The sequence below is a fragment of the Pelophylax lessonae genome, assembly GCF_965119305.1.
Source record: "Pelophylax lessonae genome assembly, chromosome: 8".
Taxonomy (NCBI): domain Eukaryota; kingdom Metazoa; phylum Chordata; class Amphibia; order Anura; family Ranidae; genus Pelophylax; species Pelophylax lessonae.
In genome coordinates this window covers 260,951,351-260,971,340 of record NC_138775.1, presented here as the reverse complement: position 1 = coordinate 260,971,340, position 19,990 = coordinate 260,951,351, and the positions used below count along the sequence as shown (strand labels likewise).

At 43.9% G+C, this 19,990-nt stretch overlaps 1 protein-coding gene across 1 annotated transcript in view; it reads right to left on the bottom strand.

Moving 5' to 3' along the window:
• The window catches only part of LOC309562240 (vitellogenin-1-like), a 186,376-nt gene that overhangs the window by 9,068 nt on the left and 157,318 nt on the right, over positions 1-19,990 (bottom strand). The window contains exons 30-31 of the mRNA XM_082266361.1: positions 18,966-19,125; positions 16,878-17,036 (exon numbers count right to left, since the gene is read on the bottom strand). Of these exons, the coding sequence (XP_082122487.1) occupies positions 16,878-17,036; positions 18,966-19,125 (319 nt within the window). The remainder of the gene's footprint in view (positions 1-16,877; positions 17,037-18,965; positions 19,126-19,990) is intronic.

The following is a 19,990-nucleotide window of genomic DNA, read 5'->3' as shown; positions in this document are numbered from 1 at the left end:
ACACGCACATGAACTTTAATGGCATCCCAGTCTTAGCCCGTAGGGTTCAATATTGAGTTTGCCCAACCTTTGCAGCTATAGCAGCTTCAACTCTTCTGGGAAGGCTGTACACAAGGTTTAGGAGTGTGTCTATGGGAATGTTTGACCATTCTTCCAGAAGTACATTTGTGAGGTCAGGCATTGATGTTGAACGAGAAGGCCTGGCTCGCAGTCTCCACTCTAATTCATGCCAAAGGTGTTCTTTTGGGTTGAGGTCAGGACTCTGTGCAGGCCAGTCAAGTTCCTCCACCCCAAACTCGCTCACCCATGTCTTTATAGGCCTCGCTTTGTGCACTGGTCCAAATCATTTGGTGGAGGGGGAATTATGGTGTGGGGTTGTTTTTCGGGGGTTGGGCTTGGCCCCTTAGTTCCAGTGAAGGAAACTCTTAAGGCGTCAGCATACCAAGACATTTTGGAAAATTTCACGCTCCCAACTTTGTGGGAACAGTTTGGGGATGGCCCCTTTCTTTTACAACATGACTGCGCACCAGTGCACAAAGCAAGGTCCATATAGACATGGATGAGTGAGTTTTGGACGGAGAAACTTGACTTGCCTGCACCTCAACCTGATAGAACACCTTTGGAATGATTTAGAGAGGAGATTGCGAGCCAGGCCTTCTCGTCCAACATCAATGCCAGACCTCACAAATGCACTTTTGGAAGAATGGTCAAACATTCCCATAGACACACTCCTCAACCTTGTGGACAGCCTTCCCAGAAGAGTTGAAGCTGTTATAGCTGCAAAGGGTGGGCAAACTTAATATTGAACTTTACGGACCACAACTAGGATGCCATTAACTACTTCCCGCCAGCCGTATAATAAAATGACGACATAATAAAATGATGACAGTGTCACTCCTCTCAGCGCGGCGATCGTGGTCAGGCTGTGTTGCTCGGACAAGGCGCAACCCCGATGACGCAGCTCTTTACCCATGTGATCGGCTGCGTCCAATCCCAGCCTATCACATGTAAATACAGAAGTGCCATTTATCGGCTCTCCTCACCTTATACTGACAGAGTGTGAGGCAAGGAGAGCCAATCAACGCCATCTCCTCGCAGGAGAGACTGTACAGATAATAAGTGCAGCCCCAGCAGTGCCCATCAGTGACACCAATCATTGCCCATCAGTGACACCAATCAGTGCTACCTTTAAATGCCCATCAGTGCCTTCTCAACAGTGCCGCCCATCAGTGCCTGCCATCAGTGTCCATTGGTGCCACCGTCAGTGCAACCTATCCGTGCCACCTATCATTGCCCATCAGTGCGACCTATCAGTGCCCATTAGTGCCGCCTACCAGTGTTCATAAGTGCCACCTATTACTGCCTTCTCATCAGTGCCGCCCTATCAGTGCCTGCCATCAGTGTCCATCAGTGCTGATCGTCAGTGCCCATCGGTGCCACCGTCAGTGCAACCTATCCGTGCCACCTATCATTGCCCATCAGTGCCACCTATCAGTGCCCGTTAGTGACACCTACCAGTGCTCATAAGTGCCACCTATTAGTGTCTCCTCATAAGTTCCACCTAATCAGTGCCCATAAGTGCTGCCTCATCAGTGCAGCCTATCAGAAAACCTTTTTTCTTTTTCTTTTTTTCAACATTTTTGATCTTTTTTAATTTTTTTTTGCAAAAAATAAAAAACCCAGTGGTGATTAAATACCACCAAGAGAAAGCTTTATTTGTGTGAAAAAAATGATAAAAAAAATTCATTTGGGTACAGCGTTGCATCACTGTGCGGCAATTGTCATTCAAAGTGCGAAAGCACTGAAAGCTGAAAATTGATCTGAGCAGGAAGAGGGGGGGTAAAATTGCCCAGTATTGAAGTGGTTAAAGTTCATGTGCATGTAAAGTCAGGCGTCCCAATACTTTTTGTAATATAGTGTGATAAATGTAATAAATGTATACTGTATATATACTCAATCATTCATTACCATTTTCTGAGTTTTTCTGCCATTTATTACAGTTAGGTGCAGAAGGTGGCACTGTGATTCTACCTGATATTGGTGTTTGAGTTATAAGGAAAAATCCAAAAAATGCAACATTATGAATGCTTGCGAGTGAATGCAGCTCCCGCTGTACATCGGGTTATGGGAGTTTTTCTGCTTACAGTTCTGTTAAAGAGGAAATCCAACAGACGCTATTTAGTGCATAACATAACCCCATTATCACTGTATAAGATCCACACATTGACACTAGCTCTCTTAGGCTTGCTGTAAATACCTAACGCCAACAGCAATACACACATACTACTATGGATCGATTTTCGTTGCTGATATCGGTACCGATATTTTGGCCGTTGCATATCGGTATCGGCTGATATGGGCAGATATTTTGTACATCTTATGTAAGGGTCTGAGACTCCTCCTCCAACCATTAGGTGGTGATGCTTATGTAAGGGTAAAATGATGTCACATAGCATAATTCCATTTACAAATGTTATTGAATATGTCACTCACATATGTACAAATTCAAGATATAAGCAATTCCACATTAGCAGATCCGCTGGCAGATCGGTATCTTTAAACCCACCTGCTGTAAGTGATACCCGGGTGATACCGCTCCGTTCAGCATCCACTCAATACCGCTCTGTCTCTCACCCACTCCATTTCCCACCCACCCGACACCGATCCGTCTCTCACCCACCTGCCATAAGTGATACTCGGGTGATACCGCTCCGTTCAGCATCCACTCAATACTTCTCTGTCTCTCACCCACTCCATCTCCCACCCACCCAATACTGATCCATCTCTCACCCACTTGCCGTAAGTGACACCCGGGTGATACCGCTCCATCCGGCATATGATCTGGGAGGTCAGGTGGTCACACCGGGCGTGACCAAGCACGTGACCTCCGAGATCGTATGCCGAACGTAGCGGTATGACCCGGTTGTCACTTACGGCAAGTGGGTGAGAGATACCGATCTGCCAGCCGATCTTCTAATGTGGAATTATTATATCTTTAATTTGTACATATGTGAGCGGCATATTCAATAACATTTGTAAACGGAATTATGCTATGTGACATCATTTTACCCTTACATGAGTAATATTTGGAATATCGGCCAGTTCCGGGGCCAATACAGATATATCGGCAAAAGTCAATATCGGCCCTTGATATATCAGCCTTGCCGATAATCGGTCTATCCCTACATACTACTCCTCATCCTCCTCCCCTCTCCATAGACCAGTGAACTATTGGACTCACTCCCACCTAGGTTTCCCCAACAAGCTAAGAAAAAACTAATACCATGCAATATGTAGGCTTCTGACAGTGTGAGGTCTTCATTATTTCCCTCTGGCGGCTCAGAAGCCGCCTAAAGCTTTGTTCACACCTACATGTGTGACCGAGCATGGGTGCGATTCTGCGCATCGTGTGTAGGGCAGCCTATTCATTTCAATGGGAAGAAAAGACTGACTCTTTTCCAAAAATGCACCTTACCAACCCGTATGTTGCTGGGGCACCGTGCAGATTGGCACACGCAAAAATGTGCCCCTTTGTAGAGGACTGGGGGTGCCATTAACAATTAATGGCACTGCCACTCATTTGCTAAATGGCAGGACGTTTCTGTGCGTGTTGGGAAAGTATGCAATTTTTCATGCATTTCCAGCATGCAGTGAACCTAGCCTTAGGCTCCATTCAAACTTGGCATTTCAGGAGTGCGCAACAGAGCACAAAGGAAACCTGTGTTGCACTTGAGGTGCCATTAACCACTTTCTTACTGGGCACTTATTCCCCCTTCCTGCCCAGGCCAATTTCCAGCTTTCAGCGCTGTCACACTTTGAATGGCAATTGCGCAGTCATGCTACACTGTACCCATATAACATTTTTATCATTTTATTACACAAATAGAGCTTTCTTTTGGTGGTTATTTATCACCACTGGGTTTTTTATCTTTTGCTAAACAAACAAAAAAAGACTGAACATTTTGAAAAAACAAAAACAAAACGTTTTTCAGATTTTGTTATCAAATTTTGCAAACAGGTAATTGTTCTCCTTTAGTGATGGGCACTGATAGGTTGCACTGATGGGCACTGATGGGCATTGATAGGTGGCACTGATGGGCCCTGATAAGGTGGCACTGGTGGGCACTGATCAGGCTGCACTGATGGGTGGCACTGATGGGTGGCACTGATGGGTTCTTATATGTGGCACTGATAAGTGGCATGGAGGGTGTAGCACTGATGGGCACTGATCATCACTGGTAGGTGGCATTGGTGGGCACTGATAGGCACTGGTAGGTGGCACTTATAGGAGGCACTGATGGGCACTGATAGGTACTGGTAGGTAGCACTGATAGACAGCACTGAAGGGCACTGATAGGCACTGGTAGGCAACACTGATAAGTAAAAGAAGTGTGAAGATTGGTGGTGGCGCTACCTCTGAAATAAAAATAAATAAAAAGAATGCCCCTTGTGAAGTGTAAGGGGAAGTGTACTGGTAGACAATAACCCACAAATGGTGCAATATCTAAAAATAATAATAAATGGATAACGAAGATATATTCAAATCAAATAATACATGCGAAGAAATTGTATATATATATATATAAACCGATGTTGTGACAGAAGACCCACAACCGAAGATATGTGAGTGATTTCCAAATGAATGTGCCACTTGATCTGTAACAACGTGAGTGAAAACATATAAATAAAAAAAAAAAAAAATAAATAAAAAAGTGGATAAGTGAAATTCCACGAGTGGCCACTAGGTGGCGCAAATAGCTTGGTACAACCTGTATGTTGATGTATGGAGATGTTCCTTTTCGAGATGAACGAGCAGTCAGAGTAGTCAGCGGCGGGTGCCCTGAGTGCTCACATGAAAGGAAAAATACCCCATGGTGAATAAAAGTAACATACAGTTGTAAATAAGCGGCGTAGTAGACTCACTCGTACAGTAGATCAGGGTCAGAATAGTCGTGTTCGCCGGGAGGCTTCCGCGTTCCACGGCCGACAACCGGAAGTGACGTTTGACGTCGGAGACTCCGCCCTACGCGTTTCGTCACAATGACGTCAACTGGAGCGGCCGCTCCAGTTGACGTCATTGTGACGAAACGCGTAGGGCGGAGTCTCCGACGTCAAACGTCACTTCCGGTTGTCGGCCGTGGAACGCGGAAGCCTCCCGGCGAACACGACTATTCTGACCCTGATCTACTGTACGAGTGAGTCTACTACGCCGCTTATTTACAACTGTATGTTACTTTTATTCACCATGGGGTATTTTTCCTTTCATGTGAGCACTCAGGGCACCCGCCGCTGACTACTCTGACTGCTCGTTCATCTCGAAAAGGAACATCTCCATACATCAACATACAGGTTGTACCAAGCTATTTGCGCCACCTAGTGGCCACTCGTGGAATTTCACTTATCCACTTTTTTATTTTTTTTTTTTTTTATTTATATGTTTTCACTCACGTTGTTACAGATCAAGTGGCACATTCATTTGGAAATCACTCACATATCTTCGGTTGTGGGTCTTCTGTCACAACATCGGTTTATATATATATATATACAATTTCTTCGCATGTATTATTTGATTTGAATATATCTTCGTTATCCATTTATTATTATTTTTAGATATTGCACCATTTGTGGGTTATTGTCTACCAGTACACTTCCCCTTACACTTCACAAGGGGCATTCTTTTTATTTATTTTTATTTCAGAGGTAGCGCCACCACCAATCTTCACACTTCTTTTATAACACTTGCACCTTAACCCCAAGGTCTGATTGGGGCAGCTTACACCTCTATCTAATATATTTCTCTCCCAATCACCTAGTCCGTAGCGCTGGTCATATTTCTTTATTAACACTGATAAGTGACACTGATGGTGAGGCACTGATTGGCAGCACTAACGGCACTGATGGTTGGCACTGGTGGGCACTGATTGGCGGCACTGATAAGTTACCCTGATGATGAGGCACTGATGGGCCCTGATTGGCAGCACTAATGGGCACTGATAGTTGGCACTGGTTGGCACTGACAGGTGGCACTGGTGAGCACTGATTAGGAGCACTGGTGCGGGCACTAAGGCTCGGTTCACACATATGCGATGCGGAAACCCTGTGAATCCACTGTGAGTTCCCGCATTGCATTTTAAGTTCACAATGCCATATGCGAATCTCTGGGGGTGTCAATACAAAGTTAACAAAACCCCCAGATCAGTTCGCATATCACAGCACAAAATGACAGTTTGGACATAAATCGGATCGCATTGATGTGAACCACCATGTGATCCGATTCTGCTGCGGACCCAAAAAGGGTCCTGTGCGTGTTCAGTCCGAATCAGATGCAAATTCAGTCATACAATCTGTATGGCTGAATTTGCATCGCACAGACATCGCATGTGATTTTGAGAGCAGTGCGCTCCGAATCACATGAGATGTCTGTCATTGCTATAGTGTAAACCGGGGCTAAGGGGACCGATGTCCCTCTAACAGAAGCTGGGAATCAGCTTTTTTTTTCTTCACGCTGACAGCGTGGATTGGATATCGCTGGATTGGATCGGAGGGAGGGGGGGGGGGGGGATAGCTGCAGTATAGAAGATTTTTTTTCATCTTAATGCACAGAATGCATTAAGGTGAAAAACCTTGAGGCTTTACAATCACTTTAAAACAAATATTCTGAGATATTCATAAGGCACACCATTGAACTTTGCAAAAGTGTTTTCTGCCCCACTTCATTTTGATACTCTCTAAAGCAAGTAAAGTCCAAAAAAAAAAAGTGCAAGGAAGGAGGACCGGTCACATCTACTGTTGGGTGCCGGTCTTTGGCCATCTATATTGGCAGCTGCGGGATGACGTGACCCCTGCACATAGAGTCAGTAATCCCAAGACAAAGGTTATTAGAGTTCTGTAGTATGCCGACATCTAGTGACTATTTAGGGTCTCTGCAACTTGTAGACTTACGTGAATGTTTTTTCCCTTCTCTCTCCTCTCCTGTTTATTGTTAGTTAGTTTATTCCTAGCTGGACCCTTCCTGTTTCTTCCATGTTCTCTCCTTCAGTGTTAGTGCTTCACGGAGACAGGCTTAGGAAAGTCATTATATTTCTAAACTTCAAAAGTCTAGAAAAACATCCTCTGTACTGCAATTAGCTGAAGTAAAATTGTGTTGGATTCAACTTCTGTGTTCTATTGAGGAGTTAAGCTGCCTGTGGATGGTGACAAGTCAGCAGGTGACCATACTGTCTGGACAGACTGGGTCCAAGGAGGTATGTCAATGTACCAAGCAGCATTTGAAACAGAACAGTTGTTTTTGTGCTACTTGCGATAAAGGACGAGAGCGTTGAAAACAATTTATACAGTAAAACCTTGGATTGAGAGTAACGTGAATTAAGAGCGTTTTGAAAGAGAAGCAAAATTTTGAAATACATTTTGACTTGATAAACAAGCGATGTCTTGATATATAAGTAAAGTCATGTCACAACGGAGTATAAAAGAGAAGAGAGGCACCTCTAAGTGTAGCAATATGGTTACATTTAATGAAGGTTCAATATTTAACAACTCACATGATTGACGAATAAGGCCCCTTTCACACATATCCGTTCCGTCGACGGACTCCGTTTTTCTCAGCGGGGGATCGATCCGCCAATCCCCGCTGAGCAGGCGGATAACAGCTCCGTCTCTGCTCTGTGTGCGGAGATGGAGTTGTCAGATCCCCGCTGTCCTCTATGGGGGAATCAGATGAGAATGGATGGCCTGTCTGTTATCATCTGATCCGATCCGCCGGATGGATGGAAAATAGGGTTTCCATCCGTCCGGATTTGACGGATCGGATTTCAGTGGACATGTCTCCGCTGACATCTGCTACCCCATAGAGATGCATGGGGCATCCGTTCAGATTCGCCTAAAAAACAGACAGGTGGATCTGAAGGGTCCGCAAGTGTGAAAGGGGGATTAAACAGGCACATCTAAGTATGCAGGCATCTGGGACAAAGCTGTTCACGTGGACCAGGGGTCTTCAAGCTGCTGCCCAAGGGCCAGCTGTGGCCCTTTGCTAGCCTTTATCAGGCCCTTGGGGCACTATTCTGCCCACTGACACCAACAAAGGGGGCACTATTTCTTCCACCGATACCAATATTGGGATACTATTCCTCCTACTAATAGGGGCACTACTCCACCTCCTATTGACCATCAATCCTAAAGCCATATTTATTCTCACTGATGCTGGGCCCAGGACATTTTCTGCCCCCACTGGCCACAATCCGGCCTTTCTAAAGAGTGAAGGACAATAAACTGGCCCTTTGTTTTGAAAAGTTTGGAGACCCCTGACGTAGACCATCCTCCACAACGCCATCGACGTCAGCCCTCCACGAGCGCTTCAAGCCTCACTTTCAGATCACCCAACTGAAGGGTAGTCTTCCTGGTCACGATTGCAGACTGACAGTGGTGAGAGTCGGCTGCGAGGAGGACGGTCTATGTAGACAGATTTACCCCAGATGCCTGCATACTTAGATGTGCCTCTTTTAGTCATCCACCATGTGAGTTGCTGAATGTTATACCTTCATTAAATGTAACCATATTGCTACACTTAGGGTCCTTTCACATGAATGATCCGATCAGATTCGCCTGTCGTTTTTTAGGCGGATCTGATCGGATCCTCCATGTATCCCTATAGGGCAGCAGATGTCAGCGGAGACATGTCCGCTGACACCCGCTGCTATCCGATCCGATCCTGTCCGTGAAATCTGGACAGATGGAAACCCTATTTTCCATCCGTCCAGGGGATCGGATGGTATTGGATGAGAGGACAGCGGGGCTCTGACACCTCCCTCTCTGCACACAGAGTGGAGAGGGAGCTGTCATCCGCCTGCTCAGCAGGGGTCGGCGGATCGATCCCCCGCTGAGCAGAGAGCGGTCCGCAATGGAATGCAGACCGTGTGAAAGGAGCCTTAGAGGCGCCTCTCTTCTCTTTGATACTCTGTAGCTCCTGCTGGATTTTGTTTCTAATCCCCTTGTGGAGGTACTATTTGTGGATGGACATTTTATGGTTACACAACCTATCACATTGCTATAATCTTTTTATATGGACTATAAACTGAAAGACTTACGAATAAATAGTTGCGGAATGAATCATCTGAGTTTCCATTATTTCTTATGGGAAAATTCGCTTTGATATAAGAGTGCTTTGGTTTACGAGTGTTTCCGAAACGAATTATGCTCGCAATCCAAGGTTTTACTGTAAATAATTTACTAGAGTCCAGGAAAGACAAAGCGGCTATTATTTGCAGCCACAATTGTGTCTAGCTACTTGCTACAAGATAATAAATGTTCACACTTATTTTGCTGGGCAATACAAAGATCATTAGTGCTATGCAAAGTCCATCCTCCAACACCATAAATATTTCAGTTTATTGTTCTTAGATTGGTGAAAGGTGGCTCCTGATTGGTTGTGTGCACTTCGCATTACTTATTAGTTACATCTTATTCATTTTACAGAGCATTGTAAAATGGAACAAATTTAGTTAGGCTCCAATTACACTTGGCGTTTTGGGCTCTTGGACAGAATCACTGTGATTTTGCCTGCAAACGGAGGTTCAGGTGCCACTATTTTAAATGGCACCTAAAACGCTTTGCGGTCACGAGGAAAATCGTGAAGTTTGTTTCCCAAAAAAAAGCATGATGCAATTTGCCCCGTGATTGCTGCACGATTAGGCGTGGGGAAATCATGACAAAACTACACCGTGTTTTAGGTGACATTGATTGTAGTGCGTTCTGAGATGGTGGGCAGAATCACAGCAATTCTGCCCGAGATCCCAAACCGCGAAGTGTGAATAGAGCCCTAAAGCTACTATGAGACTTTGGAGTTTTGACTAAAGGCAAATAGGCTGTTGCCTTTGCGGAGCAGGTTGAATTTTGCAGCCCAAGGAACAGGTTGAAAGTTGCCACCCTATAACAGGAAGCTCCAGGACTTCACGTCTGGATCACCAGATCCTTATTTTAACCAGTTCTGGACCGGAAGCATATGGCCCTAAATGACCAGGCATTTTTTTGCGATTCGGCACTGCGCTATTTTAATGGACAATGGCACGGTGCGACGCTGTACCTAAATAAAATTTATGTCCTTCTTTCCCCACAAATAGAGCTTTCTTTTGGTGGTATTTGATCACCTGTGAGATTTTTATTTTTTGCGCTATAAACAAAAAAAGATCGACAATTCTTAAAAAAAAAAAAAAAAACTATATTTTTCACTTTTTGCTATATAACATTCCCCCCAAAAAATTTAAAAATCTATTTTTTTCATCCTTTTAGGCCAATTTGTTTTCTGCTACATATTTTTGGTAAAAAAAATCCCAAAAGGCATATTTTGATTGGTTTGCACAAAAGTTATCGTGTCTATAAACTAGGGGAAAGATTTATGTCATTTTTATTGTTTTTGTTTTTACTAATAATGGCAGCAATCTGCGATTTTTAGCGGGACTGCGACATTGCGGCGGACAGATCGGACCCTTCACTAACATTTTTGACACTTTTGGGGGGACCAGTGACATTACTACAGTAATCAGTGCTAAAAATATGCACTGTCACTGTATTAATGACACTGGCAGGGAAGGGGTTAACCCAGGGGTGGTCAAAGGGTTAAATGTGAGCCTAGGGGAGTGCTTTCTAACTGTGGGGGGGATGGGCTTGTGAAATGATCACAGAGACCTGTGTTCCTATATAGAAGGTTTACAGGCACTCTTTGGTCATTTCAGAGAAGAATGGTCAGCTGTGTTTACAACAACTGACCGTCCTTCTCTCTTAGCAGGGAGCGATCGCGGATGCCCGATGGCAATCGCAGCCACCGGCCCTGTGCATCAGCATTCCTGCTGCCTAGTGGGGGTTGTAAACACAGATGACCGTCCTCCTCTCTCAGCTAGGAGCGATTGTGGGTTGCCGGCGGCAATCGGTGCCACTGGTCCCGTGGATCTGCCTTCCTGCTGCCTAGTGGGGGTGAGAGTGCGCCGCGGGCCCTTTAGGAGCGCTCCCGCGGATCACCGTACAGGTATGGCGATTCACGCAGCTGAGCCAGCCTGCCACAGTATATATGCGACGGGCGGTCGCCAAGTGGGTAATAAAAGCTGCAGGTTTAAAATGATGTAAAAAAACTTTAGAAAATTATATTATTATGTTAAATCTTATACGAGATTTGAGTTTGGAGCTGCTTTAAATATCCAGATGAGTGCCAGATTGGTTTAGCTAAGTAAAAGTTACCTAAAACAATGAATCATCTCTAGTGTCTGTTGCTTTGCCCCAGTTTTCGCACTCAGAGAGCCCTTTTCATTTATTAACGTCCGGAGTTCCTCTCCCTCTTTGCATAAGAATAATGAGCATACATAGATAGCAACTGCAGCATCACATAGGAAACCCCATGCTGCTAATCGCTTTCCTTACCTCCCATGAATGCCTAAATAAACAAAGAGATGCATGGTTACATTTAAAAATGTCTCCATACATATAGTTACATAGTTATTCAGGTTGAAAAAAGACAGTCCATCTAGTTCAACAGATAAAAGGTAAAAAAAAAAAAAAAGTATACAATCCCATATACACAATCCTATACCCGCAGTTGATCCAGAGGAAGGGGAAAAAACCCAGCAAAGCATGATCCAATTTACTGCAGCAGGGAAAAAAAATTCCTTCCTGATCCCCCGAGAAGCAATTGGATATTCCCTGGATCAACTTTACTTATAAGCAGGGCTTTTTTTCAGCAGGAACGCTGGGGAACGCAGTTACGGCACCTACAGCACTGACTGTATGCAATGGCAAGGTGTTCTGGGGTGTGCAGGGTCTATTGCTACTGGCTGTAAGGGGATCTTTTCTAGCTGGAGGGGATCTATTCTAGCTGGAGAGAATCTATTTTTTCAGAGGGGGGGGGGGGTCTGTTGTTGCTGGTGGGGGACCTATTGTTGCCTGGGAGTGGGTCTTATATTGCTAGGGGAGTCAATTGTTGCTGCCTATCCATGCGTCCGGCCCCCTAATCTACATGCAGGGCACCGGACGCATGGATTCCAATGGAGTTTTTTTTTCTGAAGCACGTGATTAGAGCCAAAGGCTCTAATAGGCTTCAGAAAAGGGTGGGCTCGGGGCGCAGAGCCCACCCAGTTGTGTGACAATAGCAAATGAATATTCGCTATTGTCACACGGATCCTCCTCCTGGCCAATCAGGAAGCGGGTCCTGAGACCCGTTTCCCAATTGGCCAAAAGACGAAGCCATGCCATTGGCCAAGGAGGAGGAGGGAGGACTTGAGGAGATGCAGGGGACTGAAGAGAAGCCGACATTGCCGCTGCTGCCTGCCTGCCCTCCACGGTGAGTGAGCCGGCGACCGGGGGGGGGGGGGGGGGGGCTATTGGGACTTTTCTTGAAATCGGGCGATAACAAGAACCTAAGGCAGTCAAATGAGCACCTCATGGCACAAGGAGACCTCATCTTGCTTGGAATGGTGGTGGGTACCCAAAGACTCTGATTACTTGCCCAACAGGGGGCAAATATATCCTTGCTTCTCACATATCTGCCCATTTCATTGTGCAGTATCTTCTCACATTTTCAAAATTGTCCAGTGTTCTGAGAAAATTCCAGCCTCATATCTGCAGCAAATCTGGAGTTAAAGGTCTTTATCTTCACCCCATTGGGGCTTTTCTTTAAATTGGGCGATAACAAAAACCTAAGGCAGCCAAAAGTGCTCTTCATGGCACAAGGAGTAGGGTGTGTGAGCTGGTGTGTGTGTGGTGGGGGGGTGGTGTGGTCCGTCTGCCGCTCCGCCCGGCCCGTGGAGCACCAGCCGCCACTGCTGTTGAGGGAGGGGTCTATTGTTGCTGGCTGCTGGAGAGTCTATTAATGCTGGCCGTGGGGAGATCTGTTGTTACTGCCGGTGGTCTTTTGTTGCTGAGGGATTGATGGTCATTGCAAAGTAGGATTTTGTTTCGGGTGGTCCATTGTTGTTGGAGGGGATCTATTGTTGCTAGAAGGGGCTCTATTATGACTGGCTGCAGGGGATCTATTTTACTGCTTTTGTTGGTATCATTAACATATTCCATACAAATCAATGCAAATTATGCTTTGGTCTGTATTCTCTAAAAGGGAAGTAATGGGAGGTGGGTAGGGGGTGAAACCAAGAAACAGTATTCGGAGGTGGGTAGGGGTGGAGAAAAGGGGTTGGAAAGTGGGAGTTCCTGCACCTATTTTCTGAGACAAAAAGCCCTGCTTATAAGGCCTCATACACACGGGACATTATCAAAATGTCAGTAGAGAGCTGTAGCTGTAAAAGGCTTTTTTCAGCTTTTTTGCAGTAGCGTTTTTCAGCGTTTTTTTAGCTGGTATTTAGCTGTAGCATTTTTTAGCAAAACTATACTCCCACAAAAGCTTATGGCTCAAAAACTGAATAGCCGAGTTTTCCGGCATTTTTTTGGCATTTTTCAGCGTTTTTTAGCTTTTATCAGAGTTAGAGCGTTTTTACAGCTGAAAAACGCTTCCTAAGACCCACTAGTTCTGTTTTTTTTCCAGCCAGAAAACGCCCCTGCCAAAAACTGCTGATAACAGCCTATGTGGGCAAGGACACAGAGGATAACATGCTGGGGAGTTTACTGGCTGCAGAAAAAAACATCTGATGCCAAAAAGAGCAACTGCAAAAATGTCCTGTGTGCATGAGGCCTAAATGAAATATTGGTACCCAGTTATAGTATGTGTACCTAGGAAAGAATCCAGGCCTTTTTTAAAGAATTCTACTGAGCTGGCCAGAACCAACTTCGGAGGGAATCTATTCCACATTTTCACAGCTCTTACTGTGAAGAAGCCTTTCTGTATTTGGAGATTAAATCTCTTTTCCTCCAGACGTAAAGAGTGCCCCTTTTCCTCTGTGATGACCTTAAAGTGAATAGCTCAACACCAAGTACACTATATGGACCACTTATGTATTTGTACATGTTGATCATATCCCCCTTTAAAGCGGAGCCTAGGCGGCTCGAGCAGAAGTTGTCCTCATCCCCTCCCTCCCTGCAATCCTCTTGGACAGGTCACAGGTCCCAGAAGATTGCCCCGCCATTCAGAACGTGCAGCGCGATTTGCGCATGTGCAGTGCCCACCTGGCTGTGAAGCCATAAGTTGTCACAGATGGTTGCCCACACTAGTGATGCCGGCGCTGGGGAGAGCCGAGGGATAGAACCGAGGCTCCGGGCGGCCGCATCGCTGGATCCTGGGACAGGTGAGTGTGCGTTTATTAAAAGTCAGCAACTACACTTTTTGTAGCTGCTGACTTTTAATAAATACAGAAATGGCTAGAACTCCGCTTTAATCTCCTCCAATCTTTCCTGATAGCTGAGCTCCTCCATGCCTCTTATCAGTTTGGTTGCCCTTCTCTGCACTTTCTCCAGTTTCCTGATATCCTTTTTGAGAACTGGTGCCCAAAACTGAACTGCATATTTCAGATGAGGTCTTACTAATGATTTGTACAGGGGCAAAATTACATCTCTCTCTCTGGAGTCCATGCCTCTGTTACTACAAGAAAGGACTTTGCTTGCTTTGGAAACCGCAGCTTGGTATTGCATGCTATTATTAAGCTTATGATCTACCAGAACACCCAGATCCTTCTCCGCTATGGATTCCCCCAGTTCTACTCCCCCTAGTATGTATTCATATTCTTAGTCCCCAAGTGCATAACTTTACATTTATCAACATTAAACCTAATTTGCCACATAGTCGCCCAATTAATCAGTGCATTGAAGTTGGCTTGTAAATTGGAGACATCCTGTAAAGAAGTTATTCCACTGCATAGCTTGGTGTCATCTGCAAGGACTGGAATGGCACTTTTGATACATTATTAATGTTCTCTTATTCAATGAGGGATCCATAATGAAGTCTCCAGAACAACATGCACTGGAAACTTTCAGTTTTGCATATATAGTCAGATGAACAAAAAACTTCAAACAAGCTCAATAGTTCTTGTACCCAAGCAGCAATGGGAACCCAACAGTGGCTCCAACCATAGAAGTACAGAAAGGTGCGTCAGACCAAAATCCAGATTAAAGAGTCCAAAATAAATGTAATTGTTGGTTAAAAAGTCATATAAAAACATCCAACTCATTTCAGGCTAACACCACTCCTTCATCAGGGCTCAACAACGATATCACAGATCGATGCCCAACTGGGAATTTTGAGAGAGGACACACTTGATGCAGATACTAAAGAGCTGTGGAACTGGACTCTTCCACATTTCTGATTTGCCTACTATATCTGTGTTTACCACGCCTTTATATAATGCTACACACTCTGACGCCCTATAGGCAGTGGCGGCTGGTGCGTCAGGGGCGCCGCCCCCCCATCCATGCATCCGGCCCCCTAATCTACATGCGGGGCGCCAAGACCCATTTCCTGATTGGCCGAAAGGTGAACCCATGCCATTGGCCAAGGAGATGGAGGAGGAGGAGGGAGGACTCGAGGAGACACAGGGAGACGCGGGAGAATGAGGACTGAGGAGAAGCCACCGCTGCAAATCAGGTAAGTTACAAGTACACTGGTCACTCTGCATTTATGGGGGCACACTGGTCACTGATCAATCTGCATTATGGGGGCAGACTGGTCACTGGTCAATCTGCATTATGGGGGCACACTGCTCACTGGTCACTATGCATTTATGGGGGGTACACTGGTCACTGGTCAATATGCATTTATGGGGGCACACTGGTCACTGGTCAATCTGCATTTATAGGGGCCCACTGGTCACTCTGCATTGATGGGGGCACACTGGTCACTGGTCACTCTGCATTGATGGGGGCACACTGGTCAGTCTGCATTTATGGGGGCACACTGGTCACTGGTCACTCTGCATTGATGGGGGCACACTGCTCAGTGGTCACTCTGCATTGATGGGGGCACACTGGTCACTCTGCATTGATGGGGGCACACTATACCTTGATTACTGAAGGCCCCTTTCACACTTTTGTGACCTCAAAATCACGCAATTTTTTAACGCGTTTTTTGCCGCAAAGCAATGCCTATTATATTTTTCTGTTTGCGCCCCCCCCCCAAACATAATTTTGAGCACCAGCCGCCACTGCTTATAGGCATACACAGCTGACAGCCCTGAACACTTTATTCTGGACTGGAATCTGACTCACGCTCACTACTGCATAGCTCCCAACTGTCCCTGATTTCATGGGACCTGATTTGGAACAAAGTCCCTCTGTCCCTCCCTCCTCCTCATTTGTCCCTCATTTTGGTCTGATCTGTATAGTTGTATATAAAATGCACTGTTAATCTTTAAAAAAGTGTTTCCCAGTGCCAAATCTTTCATCCAATTTCTAAATTGCTGCATTTGTAAAGATAAAAGCCAGTATAGAGGAATGGTAGTGATAAAATAAAAGCACTTGTGGATTTAACTAATCTTTTTTTTTTTTTTTTTTGTATAATTCTCCTTTAAGGGGGTGTGGCAGGGGGTGTCCCATGCCTACATACTTTTGCTAATAGGTGTCCCTCGTTCGCATTTTTCCCAAAGTTGGGAGGTATGCTATGCTACTGTGCTGAGATCTACACCACCCAAGCCTGACTTTGACCATAAGTGAACCTTTAGCAGCTACAGTATATGTGAGTTGCCAATTTGCTGTTTTTAATAATAAATGTACTTTGCTACACTCAGATCGTGCCCTCTGCTATTTTTATTTAAATATAGATGAAAGAAAGCCTAAAAAAGAATACAAATGCAGCCATCACATCTAAAAATTGGAAAGCTGCAATATGATAAATGTTTGTTTTTGGGGTTAATACTTTCTTAGGGCTTATACAGATCCAAAAGAAACTGATGCTAAATGCTAATTCCAAATTAGTTTCATTTTAGCACTCCCAATTCCAGTGTACATTATATTTCACTTACCTTTAGGAAAACAGTGGAACGCAACAGGGAATGATGTCATTGCTGTTGGATGGCAGCCTTTCACACATGTCAATACCGGCTCTGCAGAATAACATGTTGATTGGCGTTCGTCAATGAGCTGATCTTCCAGCATCATATACTGGCGTGTCATTGCACAGCCTGGAATAGAATGGTAGTAACGTTGTGATGATAGTATAATACTGTCTTCTTATACCTGTCTGATTTCATGTCAGCAACTCTAGCTAATATTGTTAAATTGTATATTAAACGTGTGGTTTGTTTCGCTCCAAATTAAAATTCTGACATTTTTCATAATTAGGGAATTTGTATGTATCCAAATTTCTGAATTACAATAGTACCGAATTGAAAAGAATTTGAAATAACAAAATTAAATTTTAGGACAAAATTTGGATAGTTTTCAAATCAAATTTGAATTTCAGAAGAGAATAAAATAGAATAGAAAATAAAAGAATAGAATAGAAAAGAATAGAAAATAATAGAATAAAAAAATAGAATATAAAACAGAACAAAAAAAAACAAAAACAAACAATGGAAAACAATAGAACAGAAAATAAAGGAAAATAATAGAAAATATAAGAATAGAATACAAAGGAATAGGGTAAAAAAGAAAAAAATAGAATGGAAAATAAAAGAACAGAATAAAATAGAACAGAAACAAAAGGAATAGAATAGAATAATAAAAAAAAAAGAATAGAATAGAACAAAATAGAAAGAATATAACCATCTTTTGAAATCCGGATTTCAAATAGAATAAATTTGAATTCAAAAAGAAAAAAAAAAGAATAGAATAGAAAATAATAGAATGGAAAATGAAATAGAAAAAAACAATAGAGTAGAATAAAATAGAAAGAATATCACCTTTTTTCGAAATTCAAATTTTCCAATACATTTCATTTCGAATGGATATCGAATGGGATTTGAAAGGATTTGAATTTTACGAATTTGGTTGACTTGTGTTTAAAAAAACAAAACTAGTTCCGAAAAATAATTAAATTTAACGAATTTAACTAAAATAATTTATGTAAATAATGAATTGATTTGAACCTGAATAAATTAAACGAATTCTGAAAACTAATTAAATGAATTAAAGAAATTAAACTAAATTAATTTATGTAAATAAGGAATCGAAACAAAACCATTTTTTTTCGTTCTGCACATTTTTAAAAAAAATGACCTCTGAGTTAAAGAAGGAAAGACTTAGTTCTGGCTCCCATTATTGCCATGACAGACATCATATGTGATTCGGCACGCACTGCTCTGTAAATCACTTGTGATGTCTGTGCGATGCAAATTCAGCCATACAGATTGCATTGCGATATGCAAACTGATCTTCTGGGTGGTGTCGTTTCCTTTGTATTGACACCTCCAGTGATTCGCATATGGCACTGTGAACCCGCAGTGGATTTGCAGGGTTCCCGCATCACATATATGTGAACCAGCACTTAAAATGTTTCTAAAGACACAAAAAAAAAACTATGCCAAGCATCCCTTTAGATGAGCATATTCCTTGCTCATCCTTGCCTCTGATTGTTTGCTAGTCCAGCAATAATGCACATCTAAAGGGACGCTAGGTGTGTTGGATATAATATATAAAAAAAAAACCCATAAATGAAAAGCCTCTTGATAATGCTAATACAGCTCTCATGGAACAGCACAAGAAAAAGAAATTCTTGATTGCTAGAGAAATCCAGGCAACTACAATTTTCAAAAGGAGTTCAGCAATAGCCATTGTTTTAAAACCAAATTCCCTTTAAATCGGATTATATTATATTTTGCCTTGCTTGGTTCCCCCCTTCTATGATTAGCAAAACTAAAATCCAATGAGTGGAGAAGGCAGGCCAGGGAAAGTTCAGCTGGGGAACAAAAGATCCAAATAATTATGGATGTCCTCCAGCTGGAAAATCAGACGGGTCCTCTCTCTGACTTGCTGCAACTTCTAATGCATACAGCGAGAAGCTCACAGTGTGCAGTGAAACCAGATTAAGACATTTCAGTACAGGAGAGGAGCCGGTACAACTGTGCAAGAGTGAAGAGACGGTTGGAGGTCAGATGTAGGCGAGGACGTACCAGACTGGCAGGTCTCCTCCGGCGCTGTCCAAGAATGGATCAACTCATTGCAGCTTTTTGCCTTTTCGCGATTTGGCTTTTTCAAATCATTGTGCTGGTCGTGATCGGCATCTCCACAAAGGCCACAGATTTGTCCATGCATCAGAGGAGAGATTTGGATCTGGAAAAGAGTCAGTGCGAGGCTTAAACTGTGGATCTAAATAGATATTAAAGTGTCTGAAAACCTCAGACATGAAATATGAACAAAGCATATCCCTCTATATGTGTACTTGGCTTAATAAAGAGCACTAAGTCATGAGTCACTTCTGACCAGTTTTCCGGACACCATGATAAAAAATGAGACAATGCAGGAGCTCCAGCACACAGCCTGTGATTGATAGCCTTAGCTTTGTTTCTGTCTGCTGTGTGAAGGGGGAGGAGGGGTGTCCCTTCCCTCCAATCAGCTCTCACTGAGCTCTGCAGTGTGTAAAGTTAGCTCTCCGCCCCCTGCTTTCTGAAAGCTCAGACGTTATTGCTTACTACAGAGTATTAGAATCAGCTAGGTCTGTGTCATATTAAAGCGGAACTCCACCCAAAAGGGGAAAGTTCCACTTTAACCTCCCTGGCGGTATTCTCGAGTGTGACTCGGGGTGGAACTTCACTGTCATAAGCGGTAACCCTGAGCCACACTCGGGGTACCGCCAGGGAGCATCGCTGGATCCTGGTAGAAGTTGCTCACCTTGTCCCCGGGAACCCGCGATGTGTCCCTGCAGCATACGAAGGCCGGATATTCCGCCCGATGCTGTGAGCCCCGGCTTCCGTCTCCTGCGACGTGACACTCGCAGGGGGGTGGAACCGGCGGCAAATTCAAATAGTAAAACACACAAACACACTGATTACATTACAAAAGAAAATAAATTGACATTGGTTTGCCCCCCAGTGCCCTTTCCTGCAGTTTTACTGTACTTTTTATATATATATATGTAGAAGAAGACACATGGACAAACATCTACTCTTTCTGCATAGAGTTTATTGTATAGTTTCTG